General features: G+C 41.3%; 1 protein-coding gene across 3 annotated transcripts; it reads left to right on the forward strand.

Annotated features, from left to right (window-relative positions):
- The first annotated feature begins 81 nt into the window (after nucleotides 1-81).
- On the forward strand, nucleotides 82-21,183 carry sugt1 (SGT1 homolog, MIS12 kinetochore complex assembly cochaperone). Of its 3 annotated transcripts, none has more exons than XM_056392372.1 (13): nucleotides 82-226; nucleotides 331-379; nucleotides 1,108-1,198; nucleotides 1,482-1,551; nucleotides 2,017-2,087; nucleotides 4,810-4,863; nucleotides 6,139-6,167; nucleotides 6,387-6,412; nucleotides 6,736-6,832; nucleotides 8,184-8,291; nucleotides 17,278-17,368; nucleotides 18,270-18,442; nucleotides 20,399-21,183. In XM_056392372.1, exons 1-13 carry the CDS (start codon nucleotides 213-215, stop codon nucleotides 20,498-20,500), a joined length of 975 nt encoding a protein of 324 aa, XP_056248347.1. In that variant the 5' UTR covers nucleotides 82-212; the 3' UTR covers nucleotides 20,501-21,183. The 3 variants fall into 3 exon arrangements, with proteins under 3 accessions (XP_056248347.1, XP_056248348.1, XP_056248349.1); XM_056392373.1 differs by having other exon boundaries at nucleotides 83-226; nucleotides 6,390-6,412; XM_056392374.1 differs by having other exon boundaries at nucleotides 97-226; nucleotides 334-379.
- Nucleotides 21,184-21,696: the final 513 nt, after the last annotated feature.

The raw sequence follows: 21,696 nt of genomic DNA on the forward strand, positions 1-21,696 counted from the left end.
TCTTCCTTTACTGGCGGGCAAACACTGACTGGTGCAATGCGCCTCCAGGCCGATAGGTGGAGGAGTGGCAGTCGGAGCACGTGCAGTCGGATGTTGACAGGCCTCTTTCACCGCCCGTGCTCTGGCTGTTGGTGTTGCTATCACGTTTCCAGCCTCCACATCTAGAACTTTCCTGTTACTCCAGGAACACTGTCCACAGTCGCAGAAAGCCCATGGCAACCGAACGGCAAGTTAAACCAAACACATTACCCAGATTTTATATGATTCATTTGTTTGATACGTTTGTCTCTACGCACGTGTGTTAACGGTTGATCTCTGCTTTTGCTTTAGCAGCTTCACCGATAGCTTCATTGACGAAGATCCACAGAGAGCTCTGGAGGTAAACACAGCCGTTAGCTAGCCATAAACAACCGTCCTTAGCGATTTTAACAAATATCTGGTGGCCCTTTCCGGTTATCTTCCGGTCAACTCTGACTTTGTCCGACTAGCTGAAATTGAGTGTGGTGTCGGTGACACGTTTATGATGTTTGTAACCAACCAGCAAAGTTAGCTAACGCTTACTGTTAGCATCACTTTGTAAAAAGAGCAGGGCAGGATTATCCATATCCCTAAGTATCTGTAACATTTTAAAGGTAGCACTTTATGTTGTTGTGCTTCACCACCATTTATAAGTCATGAGGAGTTATCACCAGATAACAGTCGTTTTTAGATAGGTGGGGTTGTCAGCAAGACAAGCTTGCAGTGTCATCTTCAACAGATTTGAATAGAAGTCAGTAGCGAATGCTGTTTTTTTAGTTTTATTTACTTCATATTTAAAACACACTTTCCTTTGAATGATGGTGACTGCTCTGTGGAAACTATTACACTAGGAATAGCAGTTCAGGTAATACACGCTTGTGAACCCTCTCAGAATGACCTCTTCCACTTCCAGATGGTTTCCTGAATAATAGTTGTGTGTGAAAGCCAGAATTGCAGAGAGAGGAGACAACCATGTCTGTCTCAGTGTCAGCATTTGCTTAGTGTTACTTTTCTACCGCTAAAACAAATCTTTCCAAGTCAAAGCTGTGCAGTAAGCTGTCCACTTAAACACCTCCTCTTTTCTTCTAGGCACTGAATGAGGCCTTGCAAGGCGACTCCGACAACGCAGAGTGGTTTTGTCAGCGTGCTTATGCTCACATTCTTCTAAAAAACTACAGCTGTAAGCCTTCACAGTATTTTGTGGTGACAAACATGATTAGTAAATGGCCATTTTAAAAAATGAATTTGCATGATTATACTTGCTTTCAGAAAATATACATTTTATTCTAATATTAATAACTATTTGTTTTTTGATACAGTCGATAGTATATGAGTATAATCTAATAGTTGGCTATTCAATCTTCATAAACAGCTGATTATCTTGTGAGGTCCAGACTTCTAAGTGACATAACCTTGATGAATATATATGTACTGTATAATAAACATAGTGTTTTCTTCCACAGGTGCTGCTGATGATGCAAAGAAAGCACAACAGTTAAAACCCAGCCTTCCTCTTGCTTTCATGCGAACAGGGTGTGTACTTTGACATGATAAAGGAAACATAGGTTAATTGCATATTTGTTAAAGTATATAAGCTCAGCTGAAGATACTTTTGAATGACCCAAATAGTTCTATTTCATTTAGCCTAAGTTGTGGTATGAATTTGATTTGTAGACATTATAGGTTGGCTTCCTTAAATGACATGCCAAATAAAGTAGTACTGCTTTTACACAATAATTTCAGGTATGAAAGTAAGACCCATTTTTCCTGTTGCTTAAGTTTCAATTTGTGACTCTGATGTTAATAGTTTGTTGGCACTTGTGATTTTTGAATTTCTGGCTGATGAATGTCAACTTGCAAATTGAGAATGGAAAGTTGACATGCCAGAAAAATTAACGAGACATGATCTAAATTTTGCGTGTGAAAAGAAGTCACCTTTATTTTTCCAAGATTTTCCAGTCTAAGTGTGTGTGACATGTTTTTCTCCCCTAACTGCAGAATAGCAGAGTACTACATGAACCAGTATGTGTCAGCACATGCAACCTTCACTCAGGGACACGAACTGGATGGTGAGTACAGCTTATTTTGGCCTTGAGACTTGAGCACAAACTTCCTATCATTCCACTTGTTACCAACCACTGTTCCCAGCAGTACCCTGTCTGCTTCACTCTACTCACTGAGTACACACTTCTAAACTTATGTCCTTTAGCTTTAGTTATAAAATACATTACAATATGATTTTATTAACATAGTGCTTTTATTTATTGCTTATACAATGACATCAAAAAAATCCTTTCTGATTGTGGAGTGCGTATCTTTAAATGTATTACTGGATACCTCAAATATTCAGTAACAATTGAACCACCATACTAAATCAATGCACAATATACTGTATATTAAGGTAGAGGTAACATGGCACAACCACTTTTACTTCATTACAAGTTAATTCACTGATGAAACTGAATTAACTGTGGATCAATCTGACTTCAAACAAACTTGTTGTCAATTTGAACATTGTTTCTCTTTATCACTATAGGCCTGATAATACACTTCACATTATTCTATGACTCCTCCTCATCCGTTATATTTTTATATCAAGTGATCTTGTAGTGTGTTATAGTTTATATATTTAAAGTAAACATTTTTTGTTTATTATTATTTATTTTTAAATACAGGCCTATAATGAAATTGATACTGAAATCGTCTCTGATTTTTTGTCTCATTCTCTCAAGAGGTTTGTTTTTTGTTTAAATTTTCCTTGATGTGTCCGTGTGTTGTCGAACCAGATGGTCTACATGTTGGTTACTGTAGATTACTGATATATTTGAGTTTAAATGTCAAGTTTATCTTTTAAGCTGTATAATCCAAATTTGCACCAGAATTTAGGCAGGCCCATTTTAAACTGCCTTTATTGTTGAATATCAACATCGTTTGTTTTCACATTCCATTCAGATTGCATGTGTTCATAAACAAAGAAAGTGAATGTATTGTTTCTGGATGGCCAGATATTAAAACATTTCCAGACGACTTCTTTCACCACCACTTTTTATAACCTTTTAAACTTATAACTATAACTTTTAACTGAATGAAGGATTACAGTCCTCAGATGTAAGTTATCAGAGAAACAAGCTGAGCAAACAGCCCCTCTCGCAGCCCCTCCTGACCTCCTGTGTCCGCCCAAGAATGTCGGAGAAACACTGATTTTTAATGTGAAACTGCTTCATTCAGTGTTTTTATCGATTTTAATTATTGGCATTGTTTGTTTTGAAGAGAAGACCTCTGCAGATAATTTGGCTCCTGGTAAAAAACCTCCTGAACAATGAGCACTGAAGAACCTAACCTAAAAATAAAATGGCAATGAGCTGACAGTGAAGACAATACCAACCCTTGTGATCCCACGCTAATTCACAAAGCCATAAAACTACATCTTGTCATTGCTTTGATTGACAGACCTCTATCAGCAGAAAAGGGCGTTGAACATTACTCTGCAAATGTAATGCAAATTGTTAACGTCTTTATTTAAAAGACAAAATTTACTGGACATTGCATGCATTAGTGGAAACTCGACCTGTTAACATTTGATAAAACTGTAATTTATACACATACTGTGGCTTCCAAAAGTTGGAGACAACAGATACATACACAATATAAGCTCACAAGCAAGGCAACATGGAAAAACTGCAAATCGGCAAATATCTTTCAAATGCCCTCAAGGATAGGTTCAGTACAGCCTTATTAAAATGAATATAAAAGGCTAATTTGTAATCATTTTTTCTAGCTGGAGCTGGAGCTGTTGCATCACATCCTTCCAGGGCTGAATAGGTTAATGAATTTGTTTCAAGTTTAGTAATGTCATGTCACATGCTGACTGTTACAAAAGAGTAATTGTACATTTTGGTTTTGTCTTGAGGGATGCATCCATGATGTCACTTAAGGACTAATATATTTTAAAACCTTTAACTTAATAATGTTTTTGCAGTTCCAGATCATATGAGCTAGTGAAACCACTTTAAGTCCACATTGTTTGCACATTGTCAACCATAACACTATCACCACCATTTTCAATATACAGACCAACTGTCACAAAGTCTCATTACTTTCTTCACTGTAGAGCTACAGTTTGTCCATCGCTCTCCTTCACAGTGAACGTCACTGAAAATACAACCAAAACATGAGCAACAACACATTGATGCTCGCTGCATAATGATGTGTATATTGCAGAACACAAGCATGAAAATGCTGTAGATATGTCTGTAACAGAATTGCTGTCATGGAAGCATGAATTGATTTTAATGGACATATTTTTATATATATTTATTTCATTATAAAACAAGCTGTCATTGTGTTTTTGGAGTGTTGATCCTTAAGGCTTTATTGGCGATTGGGCAAGTGGCCCAAATATCTTCAAGGAACATTTGATGAATCTGTAGTCAGAATTAAATTGATGGCATGGTGCACAAACACCAGAAATTAGGCTCTTTCTCTTCTTTCATCTCTTTTGGGTTTGTTATATAACCAACAATAATGTATTAAACTTTTGCTTATTTTTACTCTCCCCCATTTGCCCATTTTCTTCCAAGTAATTTCAGCTTTGGAAACAAACCTATTAAAATAATGACTTCAGCCTTCTCCAGCACTTAGTCAAACCACTGTAGACTTCATTAGCACTTCACTAAAGCTCTTAAATCTTTTCACTAAATTTTCTAATAATGCTGTATTTTTTTTTTTTATATACAATATTTTGTAACAAAGCAAGACAGAACATTCCCATTATTTTTGTGATCTCCACAGCTTCTGACAAATCATATGAGATCTGGATAAAGCGGTGTGAAGAAATGATCAATGGTGAGTAGCTGAACAAGTCTTTGTTTTTATTAGATCCATATTCAAGCTGATTGTTCTTAAATTTTACATTCATTAGGGTATTTAATAGTCTTTTTCTATTTTATTTCAAATTATTTAATTGTTTTATTTATTCTAAATCCTCAAAGGGTATTAAACATTGCTACACAATATTCCCTCTTCCAGGTTTGCTTAAAAAGTTCAAACTATCAAATCCATTACCAGTTCCATCTAACATCTACATACTGTTTTTTTCCTGCTATCAAACACTAAACGGCACAGTCTGATCAAACAAACAAGCACGCACGCATCCATGAACCCACATTGGTAGAGTGTTTAGGCAGAGCTGCTTCGTCCAATAAAAGATGCATGCCATGTCTGGGCGGTGTGTTGCTGTTTGCTGGTGATGCCTGGGCCCTCTGGATCATCTCAAGTAAACAAGAGCATGAGTTTTGACAAACACGCTTCACACCCGCATGCACACGTACTCCCACGAGCGGTATGATTCATCAGAGTAACTTTACTGATGTTTGAAAGCCCCCGATGAGACCCAACCCGTTCATAAGCCCGCTCAAAGACAGAACACACGCGTGCGCGCACACAGACAAATGCACACCAGGGTGCACATCAACCCACCACCCCTAAAACTTGAAAGTAACCTCCTTGCGCTTGCTCATGCTCACACCAGGAGCAGTCATCCTTTTTTTTTTTCTGGTGACAGTGTGTTTACCACCAGCCAACAAACACTCACGACACCTGGTTATTCCATCACGTGTGGCTCCCTGCTCGTACCAAAACACACAAACAGAGACACACACACACACACACAGACACACACAGACACATAGCCTTTTTCTGTTAACAGCCCAGCTCCTCACCATTTCAAACGCGACCTCATTAAGACAACATTAACACGCCTCCTATCATCTCATCTCTCTCTACCCTCTGTGTGCTCTCACGCTGTGTAATGAAATCAGTGAATAATGTATGATAGCACGCTGGTAAACGGTGATCAGGCTTGCTTGGGCTCACAGGGCTTATAATGGGCGTGGATGGACCAGTAAACAAACTGGTGGCGAGGCAGGGAGCGTGTGTGTGTGTATGTGTGTGTCTATATCTATGTGGAGTTATATCTTTGTGCTATCATTTATCTATAAACAGGTGTGTGCTACATTACAAGTTGCATTCTTACAGCCTTTTAATCATTATATTTGAGCAAATTGAGTTTAGGGACTTAAGGAGTGTATTAAATGCGTCCACCTTCCTCTGTCCCTCCAGATCAGACACAGAACGGCAGCGTCAACAGGGTGAGTTTCTCTGCTCAGCCACCAGGGAGCAGTGTTGCTCTCAGCATCAGTAGGCAGAATCAGTCTTGTGTATGCTCTTGCTTCAAAGAGGGGCGCCTTACTAAGCTGCTTTTGTTATTTTGTTTTTACACATTCGTGTCCTTTTTGTTTTGGCCCTTTACCTTATCACCACATCTTCCTCTCTAATTGCCGTCCCGTCTCTGGTGCTGAACGACCCAGCAGACACCAGCAGTGCCAAATGTGAAGTAAGTATATCAATGTAAATATTCCTTATCTAGGTATCACTTTTATGTTTTTACTGTGAATTTATTACACCAGTTAAATATTTAACCCAGCCTCGGTGCATCAACCGGCCCCATTCTGTATGAGTGTGTAAATACAATGTGCATAGACAGTATATGTAAATGAGCTGCTGCTGTTGTGTTACTTGATTTTCTGGGTTGCATGAAGTCTCTGTATTAGTCAGAAGTCTATTGTCAGATCAGTGGTCAAAAGAGAAGAAGTCATATCAGTAAGTCGTGTTATTCAGACTTTTTGATCATTGTGTGTGTGTGTTTCTCTCTCACAGATACGACTGGTATCAAACAGAATCTCAAGTTATTGTCACAGTCATGGCGAAAAACGTACCCAAGGATGGTGTTTCTGTCAAATTCATGGACAAAGAGGTACAAACACACACTTCAGTGTAGAGAGAGAAGTGTGTGTGTGTGTGTGTGTCTGTCTGTGTGGAAGGAACAGGGATGGGTTAGCTCGTGGGTGTTTCCTCGGGGGGGCCCATTAGATGGGTCTCACACACACACACACACACACACACACACACACACACACACACACACACACACTCCCCACGGACCCAACTATGCCTCCAGTGGTGCCTTGTTAACATTGCCCCTAAAGTACAGATCTAAGAACAATTTACCCTCCCCAGCTTCTCCAACCTCCTAATTGTCTGTAGATAGAAGGCATAACTGATCTAGGATCAGCCACATAGGCCTCTGGGGACAACCCTCTTTCTTTCTCTTTTTCTCTTTTCCTTTCTGCCTTTCCACTTCTCTTTCCCTCTCTCGGAGGGGTAACTGCAGGGCACCCCAGGGAACGGCTTTGTCTTTCCTAATAGAATAACAAACTGAGTTTACCCCATTTCAGAAGAAATAGTTCACTCGCTCCGAATCACACAGTCACTTGTTAAGCTGCCTCTGTGGTGCGAAGTACAGATAAGTTCATATATTTTTTACTAGGTCAGTATATACAAAAGAAATTAAAGATGAAAGGCAGTGGTTTCACTTATTTTCCCTGGTGACTGAGTATGCAGCAGCTGTATACCTACAGACAGAGCAGGAATACAACTGGAAATGAATATTAAGGCTTTGATAGCTTTGTGGAATTGCCCAAAAGCTACTTCAGCTAACTTTCTAAGCTTTTATCCCCGATGAACTACTTCTTGCATTAATTTAGTCCAAAATCAGAAAAGTGCACTTTCAGTGAAGTGGTCAGTGGTAAATTGCACATTACAGGTTGAAGTGCAGTAGAGTTTGTCCAAAAAAATAACATGTACATATGAGAGCAGCATTTGGAAAGTGATGAGTGTGGAAACAGTGTGAGGATTTGGGCCACGGCCGACCCCATTTCCCTCTAAACCAACAAGACCTCCCACCCACCCAGTAAGTGAGTGACAGGCTGTTAGGAGCTGTCTGACCCTCCCTCATCACTGGTCACTCCGTGGCTGAAGGGGACAGGGCGAGGATACTCCTGGCCGTCACACCAGCCACATCAGATGATTATTCTCATGGACATGCTGACACCTTCAGCCCCTCCTCACTCCTCAACTCTGTTTTCTAAAAGACGGCAGTTAAACTAAATGAAAAGATTGGTGCCACAATTTCACGGTTGTCATGGTAATACCTTAGATGAAACTTTCTTTACATATTTTTATGTTTTCCTAGTTGCTTACGACTAAACTTTATGGCAGTCAATGTGGGGTAATGACTAATATCTGGTCTTTTCTGTGTCTTCCAGCTCGAAGCCATGATACAGCTGGCATCAGGGGAGAACTACAACTTCCACCTCCACCTTCTGCATCCCATCATCCCTCAACAGAGCAACTTCAAGATCCTCACCACCAAGGTACCACACCCATCCCATTCAGTCACCTTTATTCGAGCCTTTAGAGCCGAATGTGCTGTAGAATAGTTTAAAATCAACATTTGCAAGAACATTAACAGCTCTGAATAATTTACATTCTGCCATACCTTTTTCTATAATCTGACATGTGTCTGACAGGCTTGACAGACATTTCACTGAGACTGATGACATGCTCATGAAGCAGGAACAAACAGCGTGTGTCAGACCTGCATGCTTTCAAAAGCTTGTGTTAAATGGTACATCGTGCACAAAGACACATCAAAGCATTGTGATACGTGTTCTCTGATGTTAGAGCACACGGGACAAAAAATTGCTGGCTTTTGTCCTTGCTAGCGTCACGGTAGTGTTAGAAATTTTCCAACTTGCTTTATTACAAAATAATATTTATTTTATTAAAAAAACAGCACTATTATAGTTTTTAGTGAAATGATTTGTGTTCCTAGCAAGGACAAAAGCCACAATTGACCAAACACTGAGGTGAAAAATTTAAATAAAATTTGGTCATATGGCATCAGTCTAAGGAGGGAATGTAGGTGCCAGCATCATCATGAGCACATACAAGGTTTTGCCCGTTTCTGCCGGGCATGTCGTGAAATAACAAGGAATTTTACCAACAAATCATTTTACAGAATAAATTGCGTAACCTGTTTCTCACATACACTAGTATTAGATGTCGTTTTCTTTTGCTCCGCAGCGAGTCGAGCTGTAGTGGAAAATAAATCTGTTTACCACTTTTCAACTTTTCTGAGCTGAACAACATAAACAAACAAGAAAGAAGAAACAACATTTTTTAGGTCAAGGAAACACTTGAGCTAAGTTTTTGAAAGTCAATGAAAAGTCATTGAATCTTGCATGTAGCCTTGTCATCTTCGCAGTTACTCTCAACAATAAAGAAGCAGACTATTAAACATGTCAGGGAACATTTTTTATGTCGCTATAAAGAAAATATGATGTAGTAATGTCACACACTGGAGAAATGCAGGCACTTCTCTTCTCACAGCCGATGTTTTACCAAAGAGCATCACATGACATGTTAGTTTGTCTGTGTATTCAGGCTATTATTGTCTTAATAGATGATCATTAATTATTTTAGTCTCTTGACGTAAAAATAAAATTTATGTGAGATAGCAATAAAAAGGCAAAGGAAAAAAAGCACGCTGATGCGCGTTTAAGCAGCTCGCTGAGATTGTGACTGATCATTACTTAGGTTACCACTCTGAGATTAACATCGTAATCTCTTCAATAATTTAAAGCAGTATAAAGTAGGCTGTCACCACCTATAATTCCTTAATGCTGGTAAAGCTCACTGTAGCTGGAGTAGAAGTGAGAAAATCCACTCTCACTGTATACAGTCTAGCTCCTGTGGAGACGTGAGCGCAGTCTACTGAGCAACCAACAGGAGACTTGCACATGTGCACAAACTCGCACACACACACGCGCGCACACACACACGCGCACACACACACACACACATTTATTAGGGCTGTAGTCGCTGAGAGTTCCTCAGCTCTGTTTAAGGTGATTATGTGCCTAATGAGTAGGTAGGGCACTTTTTTACTATAGACTAATTAGTGTGTATTATAGAGGATGTGGGCTAATGAGTGTGTTGGCTAAGTGTGTGCTGATTCAGGGTTTAGACCACTGTCAGGTTTTAGCCTGCGGATCAAAAGGCAGGTTTTTGTGTGAGTTGTTGAGGGGAAGGATTTGTTTTTTAGGGCATCGATCAACCTGGCCTTGTCAATACACTACAGCATAAATCTCTGCTTTCCTCCTTGGCATCCTGTGAATCCTTAGGAGCTATTATTCCAGGTTTTGGACGAAGCATCTTCAGAAGCATCACTAGATGTAACCCCTTTATTAGCAGCTCAACAAAAAATCCATTCATTAGATTATAATTTTAGTTTGTGAAAGGATGCTTTGCATGTTAACTGCTTAATGTCTCCATACCCAGGTAGTAAACACGTGATTCATAAAAACAGGGCTAGGTATCAAACTATCAAATGTTGATGTCAAGGTCTGTTGAACGTCAGCGCAGATTCGTCATCCGGTTTACTCGTTTTTTGATCAGAGAGATTTTGAATTCATTTAGGACAGATTTACTAAGAACGTGGCGTTTGTGCTGCAGGTCTCAATGAATTTGCAGCCTTATCTATGTATATTTATGTCCTTATTTAGTCCTTCGATACTGTTGTGAGCTCCAAAACATTTACTTAAACCAAAGTAAAACTCCACATGAGGAAAAAAGTTTATTACCCTAAACTAAAACTAATATATTACAATCTTTCAGACTCTTTATATTATATCCAAAAGGCGACAGACGACCTTTAGTGGAAATGAAAATGAGATGCGGGAAATGTTCAAGCCACCTACACAAGTGGAGAGGAGTGGAGTAGATGTGGTATCGATACAGCTGACATCTCACTAGAATACTTAGGTAAATGCAGTCAAATGCATTATATAAATACCTTCTGCATTATATAAATGTCATTTATAAAGACAGAACAATGCTGATAAAGCCTGTTGGTATTTTACAATTCAAATATCATAAAGTTAATATTTGAATTTTATGAACTCACCCTGCTCCCTGTTCATTTGGAATAAAATAATCATAATGTTCTTTAATAATTATTGCTCTATTTTTCTTTTTAAGAATCATGTTTGTTTTTATTATTTATTAGTTTTATTAGTTTATTTATTTTTAGATTACTTATTTAGTTCAGCTCTTGACATTTTTATGCTCCAACACCTCGCTGGTGGATGTCAGGAAGCTGTTTTTAGCACAAAGCTCTGGTAAACCCCATTAGCATTATGCTCAGCTGCACTCACTTTTCAGAGGGGGAAAAGTTTCCTGACAGAACTGACCGTGGAAAATTAGAAAATTGCATGGAATACTTAATCAGCAGTGTTAACGTGTTTCTTCCCATTATTTGTGCATTCTTAACACACAGAGAGACGTACCGTGTAAATATTTGCTAACATGACACACACAGTTCAACTCCAGCCAGCAGGTGCAAAAACTTTAGTAAATCTGTTGACTAGTTTATTTAAAACAAAAATTAAAAACAAAAAAATCAACTGCCGTGTTCTGTCAGCACAACATCAGTGTGTGGGAGTTGATTTCTTTGTTTGCTGTTTCTTTTCCTCCTGTGCACCTATAGATGCACAAAGCCTCCCTCTTATTTTGCCTCATAAGATCAAATATACTAACTAATCAATCAATATGATGTAAATGTGTCAGAATCCTGATCTGCAGTCCCAGTTAGATTTAAAATTAATCTTGTGTGTTGTATGTTTTGACACTACTTGACGTTTGAGACCTTAAGACTTGTGTTGTGAAATACAAAAGGGTTTTGTTTGCAAAAGAAAACACCTTTGAATTTTTCAGTACGGTATCAAAAAAGCATAATTTTGGTAAACATACTGAAATGTTTTAGCACTAGTATAAGAAAGTCAAACCGTGTGCAGCCCTATGTATGTTTTGTATTAGATTTATTGTTCTCTAACATTTGTGAACAAGCAGTGAAAAGATTTTTCGGAAACTTGGTTAGTAGCATTATATAACCTTATGTCTATATCCTGTGCATTATATCCACTGGCTACACTGTGCTGGAAAGAAGCTGACCTGCACAGAAACTGCCCCCTCTCAAAAAACACTCACTTACTTTCTCACTTTTCCATGGCAACAGCAGACACTGCATACCAGAGGTGCACGTGGGTTGCAGCTTAAACAAGGGCTCAGTCTTAGAGAGACCACAGCTGAGGATGGTCTTAGACTCCCTCTCATCTACAGCCACTGTTTTCTTTTTTCTCGTCTGTCTTCTTCATTTACCTTCTTTGTATTTAGTTTGTCAATCTGTCTCTCACACACACATATACACACACACACACACACACACACACACACACCTTCTGTCTTTCTCTCTGTCTTGCGCTCATACAAACACACACACACCCACCTCTAGGATAACGAGAGAGAGTGTTCAACCCTCCTCCTCTCCCACAAAGCTCTGACTGTTCCCTGGTCCACTGGGCTCCTCGGGTACACATGGACCCCGCATACACACACACACACACACACACACACACACACACACACACACTACACCAAGCCCATAAGTTCTTATCTGTAATTACAGCATTCAGAGTTTCAGAAATGCATAAAAGCTCCCAACTCTTAATAAACTACAGGTGAGGTGCATGTACACACGTGCACAACAATGTGACAGAGCCCAACAAACTGAGCAGCTTTCTCGTTGCGGGTCTCATTTAAATTTTTTGGAGCCGTTTCATTTTTCTGAAGCCAAGGAGCCACTGGGGGGAAAAAACATTCAAATGAACAACGGCATCAGCAAATCAAGTTCCTCCAGATTGGCATGCATCCCTAATGAACGCTTTAAAAAAAAAACCCGCATTGCCCTCGGAGCTGTTGATTCCCAACCAATGTCGGTCTGTCTGTCTCTGTAATAGCCTGCCCTGCACTCTTCGCTCCACAATGTTTACGCTTCATCTCCTCGCTGTCTTTAAAGACAACTTAGCAGGGGAAGGCTAAGCCGGGCATGAATGTGCACACGCGTACACACACACACACACACACACACACACACACAAACAAATACAGAGGCTGAACAGTAATCTTTCAACACACTTGTGCCATCTACACAAAGTATTTTCAGTGTGTGTGTGTGTGTGTGTGTGTGTGTGTCGTCTGTAGCACATTATCTTCAGTGCGACCTCCTCCTGTCCTCCACCACGACAGACATTCCAACCGCAGGGGTCACCGCGACAACAGGGAGCCAATTACACACCAGTGTGTTTGATCAGAACAGACGGCTGACACACACACACTCAGGCGCGTGCAAGCAAACACACTCAACGCAATTTTGAATCCGCACTCGCTCGTTCATTCAGTTCCAAACTCATCTCTTTTCGGCAAATAGCTAAAGTGGCGTCTCCCCTCTTTAATTTGCATGCCTGTCAGTGTCTAAGAATGTTTATATTTATTTCATTTATGCGTCTTTTTAGATGAGTTTGTTTTGAAATCCACAGGGATCTGGAGAAAGAGGGAGAAGATGCTGGGTGAGGAGTCGTGGTGGGGAGAAGGGGGGGGGGTGATGGTTACAAACACATGTGACAAGTGACACGGGACCCCAGTGCCCCTCTGTAAATAGCATGTGTGTGTGTGTGTCTGTGTGTGAGTGTAGTGCAGTATTGTATAGTCCAGCCCCTGGGGTCCTGTGGGTGGTGGCCCCTGTATGTGGCGCTGCTGTCACATCCCTTTACGAGCCATCGCTTCGCCTGTCACACACATAGAAACGCACAGGGAGAGACACACACACGGCGCCTGGCCTGCCATCTCCCTTAAAAGCCAGGAAACACAGATGTGGCAGCAGATTAATGTTGTATGGCCCAGGAGCACGCATAGAAGCGCACACACTTTGACTCACACACAGAGCCTCAGCTTGAGTTCTGCTGCACCTCGCACTAGCAAAACATTCAAGACAGTAAACGGCACCTGCTGCACTGGCTGCTAATATTAAGATGATAACATTTAATTTGCCTGGTCTGCAGTGTTTGGTTCCTTCCTGTCCTCAGACTTTGTCTCAACCATAAACTTTCTATGATTATGAACAAATCCAGTAAAACAGCACGACAGGCGTATGATTTGCTGCCTTATTTACGAGCCTCATTAAAACCAAAAACTTGAGCAACTCTACTGGACTAAGAGTATTTCAGAGTTAATATCAGAATATAAAACTGTGTCCACGGGGGTAACCAAAAAATCTAAAGACAAAATAAAAAAGACTTTAGATCTAACGTAACTGAATCAATATTACAACCACTGCTATAACAGCTGTGTTAGGCTGAACTCCAATTAGCATTATTTGTCAGCCAATAGACATGTATGGCAAATCAACACTTTGATACCTACTGATGTCTTCAAAGCACGAGACCCCTGACAGAGCTCAAAGGATCTGTGCCTAGATTTCAGGTGTATCTGTCAAGAAACTAAAAATTATTTAATATGCCAACAGTCACTGTCTCACAAACGGATTGAAATCAGTTTATCAAAAACAAACTGCTTTGACGAAGAGGAACAACCCTGACAGCTGATCCGCAGGGCTTAATGAATCACCATAGAAACACTGTCTCTAGGAAAATTAAAATATACAAATATACCACATCTGCATGTCAGGGCATCAGTTTTGATTTATTTCTGAAAAAACATGTTGTTTTTTTACCATCAATCTATGTTACCCATGAGTCTTCGCCACAGTTGCCATGCAGAAGAAACCAATCAGATGCGTTTATCAGAGCTGTGACAAACTTAAATCCATAGATTCACTCCACACTAGATTTTGGACAGAGAGGAAATTTGCATTGTCCTCAGTGAGTTGCTGAGTTTAGATATAATAAGTCTGTTGAACCTCTGACCGCAGTATGGGAGGGTGTGGTCAGCTGTGATCCGAGCTGCGACCGTAACTGAGAGAAGACAGTGCCGAGGTACTAGGGCTGCAACTAATGAATATTTTCATGATCAATTAATCTGTAAAATTTATTATATTCACATGATAAATCATTTTGACTATTAAGAGTTAGAAATAACTGAAATTGCCTGTTATAATATCCAGCAGTCCAATTATTGATTAACAAATATCCAAAACCCAAAGACAAGAAAGTGTATTTTGATAAATGACGAGGGAAACTAAATCAGAATCTATTGAAAGTGTGAAAGATGGTGTACTGGATATGTTTTTATGGCTTTGAAAGTTGTGCGTGGACCTGGATATAGTTACCAGACGTGGGGTTTCCGACTGAGGAAAGGGTCGCGACATTCTGCATTTTTCCGCCGTTTGGACCTTTCAAGTTAACACGAGGATTCACACTCAGTGTTCTCGTCTTTCTGAAACGGGTCGTGAGATGCGCCGCAGCCATCGTCCATCTGGCTTGTTGCCTACAGCTCGCTAGGCTATGTTTTTTTAGCATCTTAGCAACTTTCTTTGCTTTAAGCCGTGTTTTGTAACGCGGTATTGATGATTCAGTCACTTCAGTCTTCTTAAGGTGCTCTAACAGTCTATGCAGAAAATGAACTGGAGGTAAAGGTTACCTTCAGAGTCCTGGCAGCTCAAAATAACTTCTTCCACCTCAACTCTACAGGGGTTGACTAAAATGACCCACCTTTGTAGCAGCATTGTCAGTGGTGGTTTAGTTACTTCAAAACTAAATTCCTTTTCCATTTCATGTTTTTCTATTTGTGTAAGTGCCTGGTTTATACTTGAAAGAACTAGTTTGTACAGAAGGTTGTCCGACCTCATCTGAAGGCAAAAGTTTTTATAACTGTTCGGCAACAGACGACAACATTTAAAGGAAGGTTGAAATGCCAGCCATCACAAAGACAGGCGAGACAAAACACTCTATTTAAACATGACGGTAACAGCGCATATTTTCATACTGAAAGACATTCACAGTGTTGAACTGGTTTTCACTCACAGAAATAGTTGTGTGAAAAATGGAAAAGTAGAGCAGAGAAAGAAGCACGGTCAATGTCGGATATTCAGTTTCGGAAAGTAAAAGAAATTGTCGGATTCAGCCCCACAGTTCTGACATTCGCGGGGGAGGGGGCGGGGGAGGGGGCGGGGTTTCTGAAGCGCACCGGCCCCTCGTGTATTTAAGTACGTGGCTGGAACAGATGAGAGACATGATGTACTGTTCCAGCTGCACTTGCACTAAAAGATCTGTTGCAGCTCATGTCAAAACACGAATTTCTTTTTTATAATTAGCCGAGCAAAATATTTAATTAAGACACATCCTGACTCTGTGCGGAAACTTACTTTAGGGAAAAAAAGTTAGTTATGTGACGCACTCTTTTTAAGGATGAATATGAATTATTCGGACAGTAACCTGTATTCTCAGCAGAGATCTTTTTTTAGCTCCTCAGCCTTTCGCAGGTGAGCCAGAAAGTAAATTTCGGACAGTGCACAGATGCTTCGCCGTGCACGAGGCCCTTTGTGGGCCAGAAAGCGCTGACACACACCAAAGTGATCTATCAGTCCACCGCCACTCGCACTTGCTCATCGCCGTCGTCTTATTTCCCTCAATCTGCTCCCCTCACTCACGCTTCGCTCGCTGCCAGTCAGCCTCTCTGCCTCCTCGTCTCTAACCTTGTCTACCTCCTGGTTCCCTCTTCTTTTCTGGCACCCTCATAAATGAATCATCACATCGCCCAGCAGAGCAGAAATGTTCCTTAATTGCACCGACATTACCAGTGCTGTCTTTCATATCAAGCCTACACACACACACACACACACACACATAGACACACACCATTAATGGGTGGTGTGGGGGGGGGGGCACATAACGCTGTAGCTCGCGTGTCTCGCTGGTATGACCCTGTCAATGCAGCTCAGTGTTAAAAGTGTGTGTCCATGTCCTTCTTCCACTCATTGTTTTCTCCTCTCCCATGTTCTCCTGGTGTAATGATTTGGATCAGATGCTGCTGTGTGGAATTAGGATCTCCCCCTCTCTCTCTCTCTCTCTCTCTCTCTCTCTCTCTCTCTCTCTCTCTCTCTCTCTCTCCCCCCTCCTCCTCTCCTCCTCTTCCCCCCGCTCCGTCTCTCACACTGGCCCTCTGGCTGACAGGCATCTCGTTAGTGCAGTATGTCTGTCAGTGAGGTTTGAGATTGAGCTGTGCCCCCGCATATCCCTGATGTCTCTCTCTCTCTCTCTCTCTCTCTCTCTCTCTCTCTCTCTCTCTCACACAAACACGCACACACATTCGCAGGCTGAGTTGACGTCGGCTCTGAGCAGACAGTCTCTCTGGCCTCAATAATGATCTGATGTCCTGTACTTTTAAGATGTCACTGTAATGGAAGCGTTATTTTTGTCCCTCGCACCAAAGAAGGCCATTTTGTTAAACGTTGTTATCTCCCTTCTTCAAAATCGTTCTTTCCTCCCCTTCTCCGTGTGTCAGGTGGAGATCAAGATGATGAAGACAGATGCCATCAGATGGGAGAAGCTGGAGGGAGAAGGACAGGAGTCCAACATCAAACACTTCAATCCTAGTCAGTCCACAGCTTCGGCATTTACGTTCCTTCCTCCAACTATCCTCCTGTCTATGTTCTCATCACTCTCTCTCCATTCCTCCCTCATCTGCTTCTTATCTCTCTCTCTCTGTCTCTCTCTCTCTGCAAAGATCAATATAAGTGGCTTTGTTTGTCTTTTCTGCACTAAAATGAGAGTGGGCAGTCGAACCCTGCTAGAGTCTTTCATTAGTCTGACGGCAAAAGTAGGCAGGGAGAGGGAAAGGTATGACAGCAAAAAATTAGTCAGTTTTTTAGCCCACATGTTCCTATTACTGACAGGATTAATTACTTATGTAAGTGTGTGTGTGTGTGTGTGTGTGTGTGTGTGTGTGTGTGTGGGGAAGGTAGAGTAGCCAGTCTATCCTCCATACAACCGTCTCACTCCCTAGCCCACCCTGTTTATAAGCGCCTTCTTTATCTCGGGCCAGTGTTACATGTAAACATGATACTTGACGTCCGACTTTATGGGATCACATGGCTGTATGTCCACACTTGGCCTGAATATGTCTACTGTGTGTCTGCTGCTGTATTTATGTAAATCTGTGTCTGGATTACATTTCCCGCTCTCCCTCTCCATCTCTTGTTGGGATTATAGTGGGCGTATTGCATCCAGAAAATATAGAAATCAAATCACAATGTGATCCGTCAGCATCTTAGTGATGATAATGAATTCAGTCCTTGCCAGTTAATACATCCTCGGTGTGATTAGATGATCGAATTCACGGTATTTATGAACGCATGCATTGTTTCTTAAAAGCAATAAACTGGTTGTTCCAGTGTTTTGAGGAACACTCAGTGTTTTGCCAAAACGCCTCTCAGCCAGTTTCAAATGTGCGTGTTAACCGCAGACGTTTTAAACAGCGTTTCCCTTCCCCATCAGATCAGTACCCGTCGTCGTCCCACTACACCTGCAAATGGGACAAGATGGTGGTAGACCTCGGCGAGGAGGAGAAGAATGAAAAGCTGGAGGGAGACGCGGCGCTCAACAAGCTCTTCCAGCAGATCTACTCGGACGGCTCAGACGAGGTCAAGAGAGCCATGAACAAGTCCTTTGTAAGTTTCAGTCTCAAGCAACATGCATCCCTCCCACAGTGTTACTTCATTCACGAGGAAGCAGTGAGATTACATGGACAGGTAGTATTATAAACTTCAGTATAACATGTTGTTTATCTGCATCTTTCTTAAGTCACAAAAAACATGCGCTCTGTTTATGGGTTTAGGTAACGTTGCACTGAGTTCACACAAAACAACAATTTTACCCTTTTTCCATCCACTAGATTTTCTACACATGTAACGGTTTTCAATGCAGCAGCTACCGATCATCAAAGATGTGTTCAGACAGAAAGCAAAGTGAATTTTTTTACCTGTTTCATTTGTGAAAATGTCTCTGTTGGACCGACGTTAGCTGGGCTAGCAACAGACGCAGCGACTGTTTGTGTTCGTGTTCAGTTCAGCCTCTAACTGAACTCTGGGTTCCCACAAGTCCTTGAAATCCTTGAAAATGTGTGAATTTGAGAGAGGAAATTCAAGGCTGTGAGAGAGAAAAGATATAAATTGACATATAATTGAAAGTGCTTGAATTAATATATTTTGTGCAAAAATAGAAACTGAAGTTCATCTGAGATTTATTTTAACTTCATGTCAGTAAATAGACTCTGCGCCGCTGTCTCTGTGTGTCTCCCGCCGTCTCTCAGCTCTACGACTCATAATTAAGTCTCTGTCTCTATTTGCTGTGTTAGAGATGCAGGAGACCACACAGTCTGCCGTCGCTGTAACGCAGCACAGTCGAGATGTGTTCCTCTCTCTCTCTTCTTAATTGTTGTCTGTGAGCGTCTGTACAGTTTGCTAGTTCTCATGATCTTAGTGTTGCAACAGTAATTAACCTTGATCCGTGTCTAGAACTACGCCGTGTTGGGTCTTTGAATTTGAGGGGAATTGGGCCAGGAAAGTCCTTGAAAAGTCTTTTGAATTTGATGATAAAAATGTGTGGGAACCCTGTTACCAGCTACTCAGGAACATTTCTAAAAAATGCTTTCTGTCTGAACACAGTGACAGGTTCCAGTCTTTGCTGCAAAGTTTTCTTCCTCAGTCAGTTGTGTAGAGCAGTGACGGGGACGGTCCTCTATCTCTTCTCCTCTGTTTGAATGAGCTCCTCGTCTGTTTACTCTGGTTTTCAGTGAATACGCTCGACCATCAAGGTGAAATGACTGAATGTCCACAGGATAAGCAGCAATTACACTTTTCTAGCACGTCCACACACACACAAACACACAGACTGTCACATGTGCAGGTGTAACGATGCATTCAATGTTTCCTCAATCTCTACAACAGAGGGGCGGAGTGAGAAGTTACAGGTCACAATGAATAATATGAAAAATACTGAAAGAGCTGTTTATTTGCGCCTGCATCATCCGCACATGGTTTAAAGTGAACGTAATGCAGCATGTGCGGTGTGGACTGATGCAGCAGTGACTGACTGTCTAGTTAATGAGCTTCCGTTAAGAGTGTATTTACTTGTACGGAAGGATGTGTAAGGGTGTGTGATTGCAGCTAAATGTTGATTGATGATTGGGGTGAATCAGCATTCTGTGTTGTGAGCCTGTGATCTCATGATGCTGGAGTGCAGCGGTACACTTGAAATAGGATTCGCTGTAATTTCCAACATAAAAACTGAGGCTGATGGTGTTTTAACATTCATGTCAAGTTGTCATTTCTGCATTTGGTTTAAACAACTCAGAGCGCCAGACCTTTAGGAGAATAAAGGTCAGCTCATATGGAGATGAGCACTTTGAAATCTTTGACTTTTCAGCTTATTATGAAAAAAAAAAAGAAGAAAATTCAAATTAAAAATTGGTCCGGAGAAAAAAAAAAACGTTGTACATCAATACTCAGGGAAAGTTGCTGCAGTGGACTTATCTAAGCCGAGGCATTTTTAAACAGGGAGGTGTTGCATAACTGCTAACGTAATGACAGACTGCTTCACTGTCTCTGTCTCTCCTCCCCGTGCAGATGGAGTCAGGTGGTACAGTCCTCAGCACCAACTGGAGAGATGTGGGCAAGAGAACAGTGGATATGAACCCACCAGAAGATGTAGAGTTCAAGAAGTACTGAGCACCCAACCCCCCCACCCCCCACCCCCCTTTTGTTTGACATCATCTTTCTTCACATTTGCCCATCTGAGTCCTCGTTGCTCTGCAGTCTCCGTGGCCGTCCACTTCCTCCCCTCAGTTTTGTTTTCGCTCACTCCGCCTTCGTGCAGGGAGCCTCAGTGTTCCCACCGTCACTTGACCAAACCACACATGGCCTCCTCTCTGCAATAGCTTCCTACCAGATGGAGTCAGTTCATTTGAATAATCTGTTGAACAGATTGATTTACATTATCTTAATTTTTTTTTTTTTATTTTAAAGGCTAATGAAGTCAAAAGGGAACAAATGTCTGGATTAAAAACCCTGAAATGCTCAAATTTCAACCATCAGATTCTTATTTTCTCTCCTTTCTCTCAAATCGCCCTCAGCCTTTCTATTTGGGAGCTTTTTACAACTCTATTATCAGCACTTGTATAAAAATGTAAAAAAAAAAAGAAAGAAAAAAAGAACCAATCGAGATGTTTAAATAATTATGAATGCATTTCTTGGCTAATACAGCTTTTGTTCTATACTTTAGAAAGTCAACAGCAATACTCTGACTAGTCTGGAAACTGTGTGACGTGTCAGCCAGTGGCTCAGCACCGGTCGTTCCCTCAGTGTGACTCCAGCTTCAGTGTAAATAAAAGATTTGTTGTTTGGCTCACAAACTTTGTCACGTTTTATGGTTTGTCTCTGGAAACTGTTTTGGACAGGTTGGAAAATCCGTCCATCAGACACAAAAACAGCAATACATTATGACGGGGAGCCGTGTTGTGTGATTATGTGCTGCGAGGGATGAAATGTGGCATTAGTGATATGAGTGCAGGCAGTTCAGATACGGTTGGCGGCTCGAGGACGTGGTTTACGTGTCGAGGTTCGATTGGTATCGAGGCAGAGAGCCCCGCGGTTGTGTGGCAGGCAGGTGAGGACGCGGCCCCGAGGTGGAGTGGTGATCTGCAGTCGGAGATGCGGGAGAGCAGCCACCTCCCGTTCTCCAACCACATACATGCAGCAGCTGTAACTGTGAGGGGGCGTCCTGCCAAGGCGAGAGAGCATTAATATGGATCAGCCTCCTTAACCGCATCATCAAGCCTCTCACACTGAGTTAAGTGTTAAATTCATCACACATCGTTTCATCTCTCGTGACGATCAAACGCCCATTTGTGGCTCTGGATGGAACT

The sequence above is a fragment of the Seriola aureovittata genome, chromosome 12 (genome assembly GCF_021018895.1).
Source record: "Seriola aureovittata isolate HTS-2021-v1 ecotype China chromosome 12, ASM2101889v1, whole genome shotgun sequence".
Taxonomy (NCBI): domain Eukaryota; kingdom Metazoa; phylum Chordata; class Actinopteri; order Carangiformes; family Carangidae; genus Seriola; species Seriola aureovittata.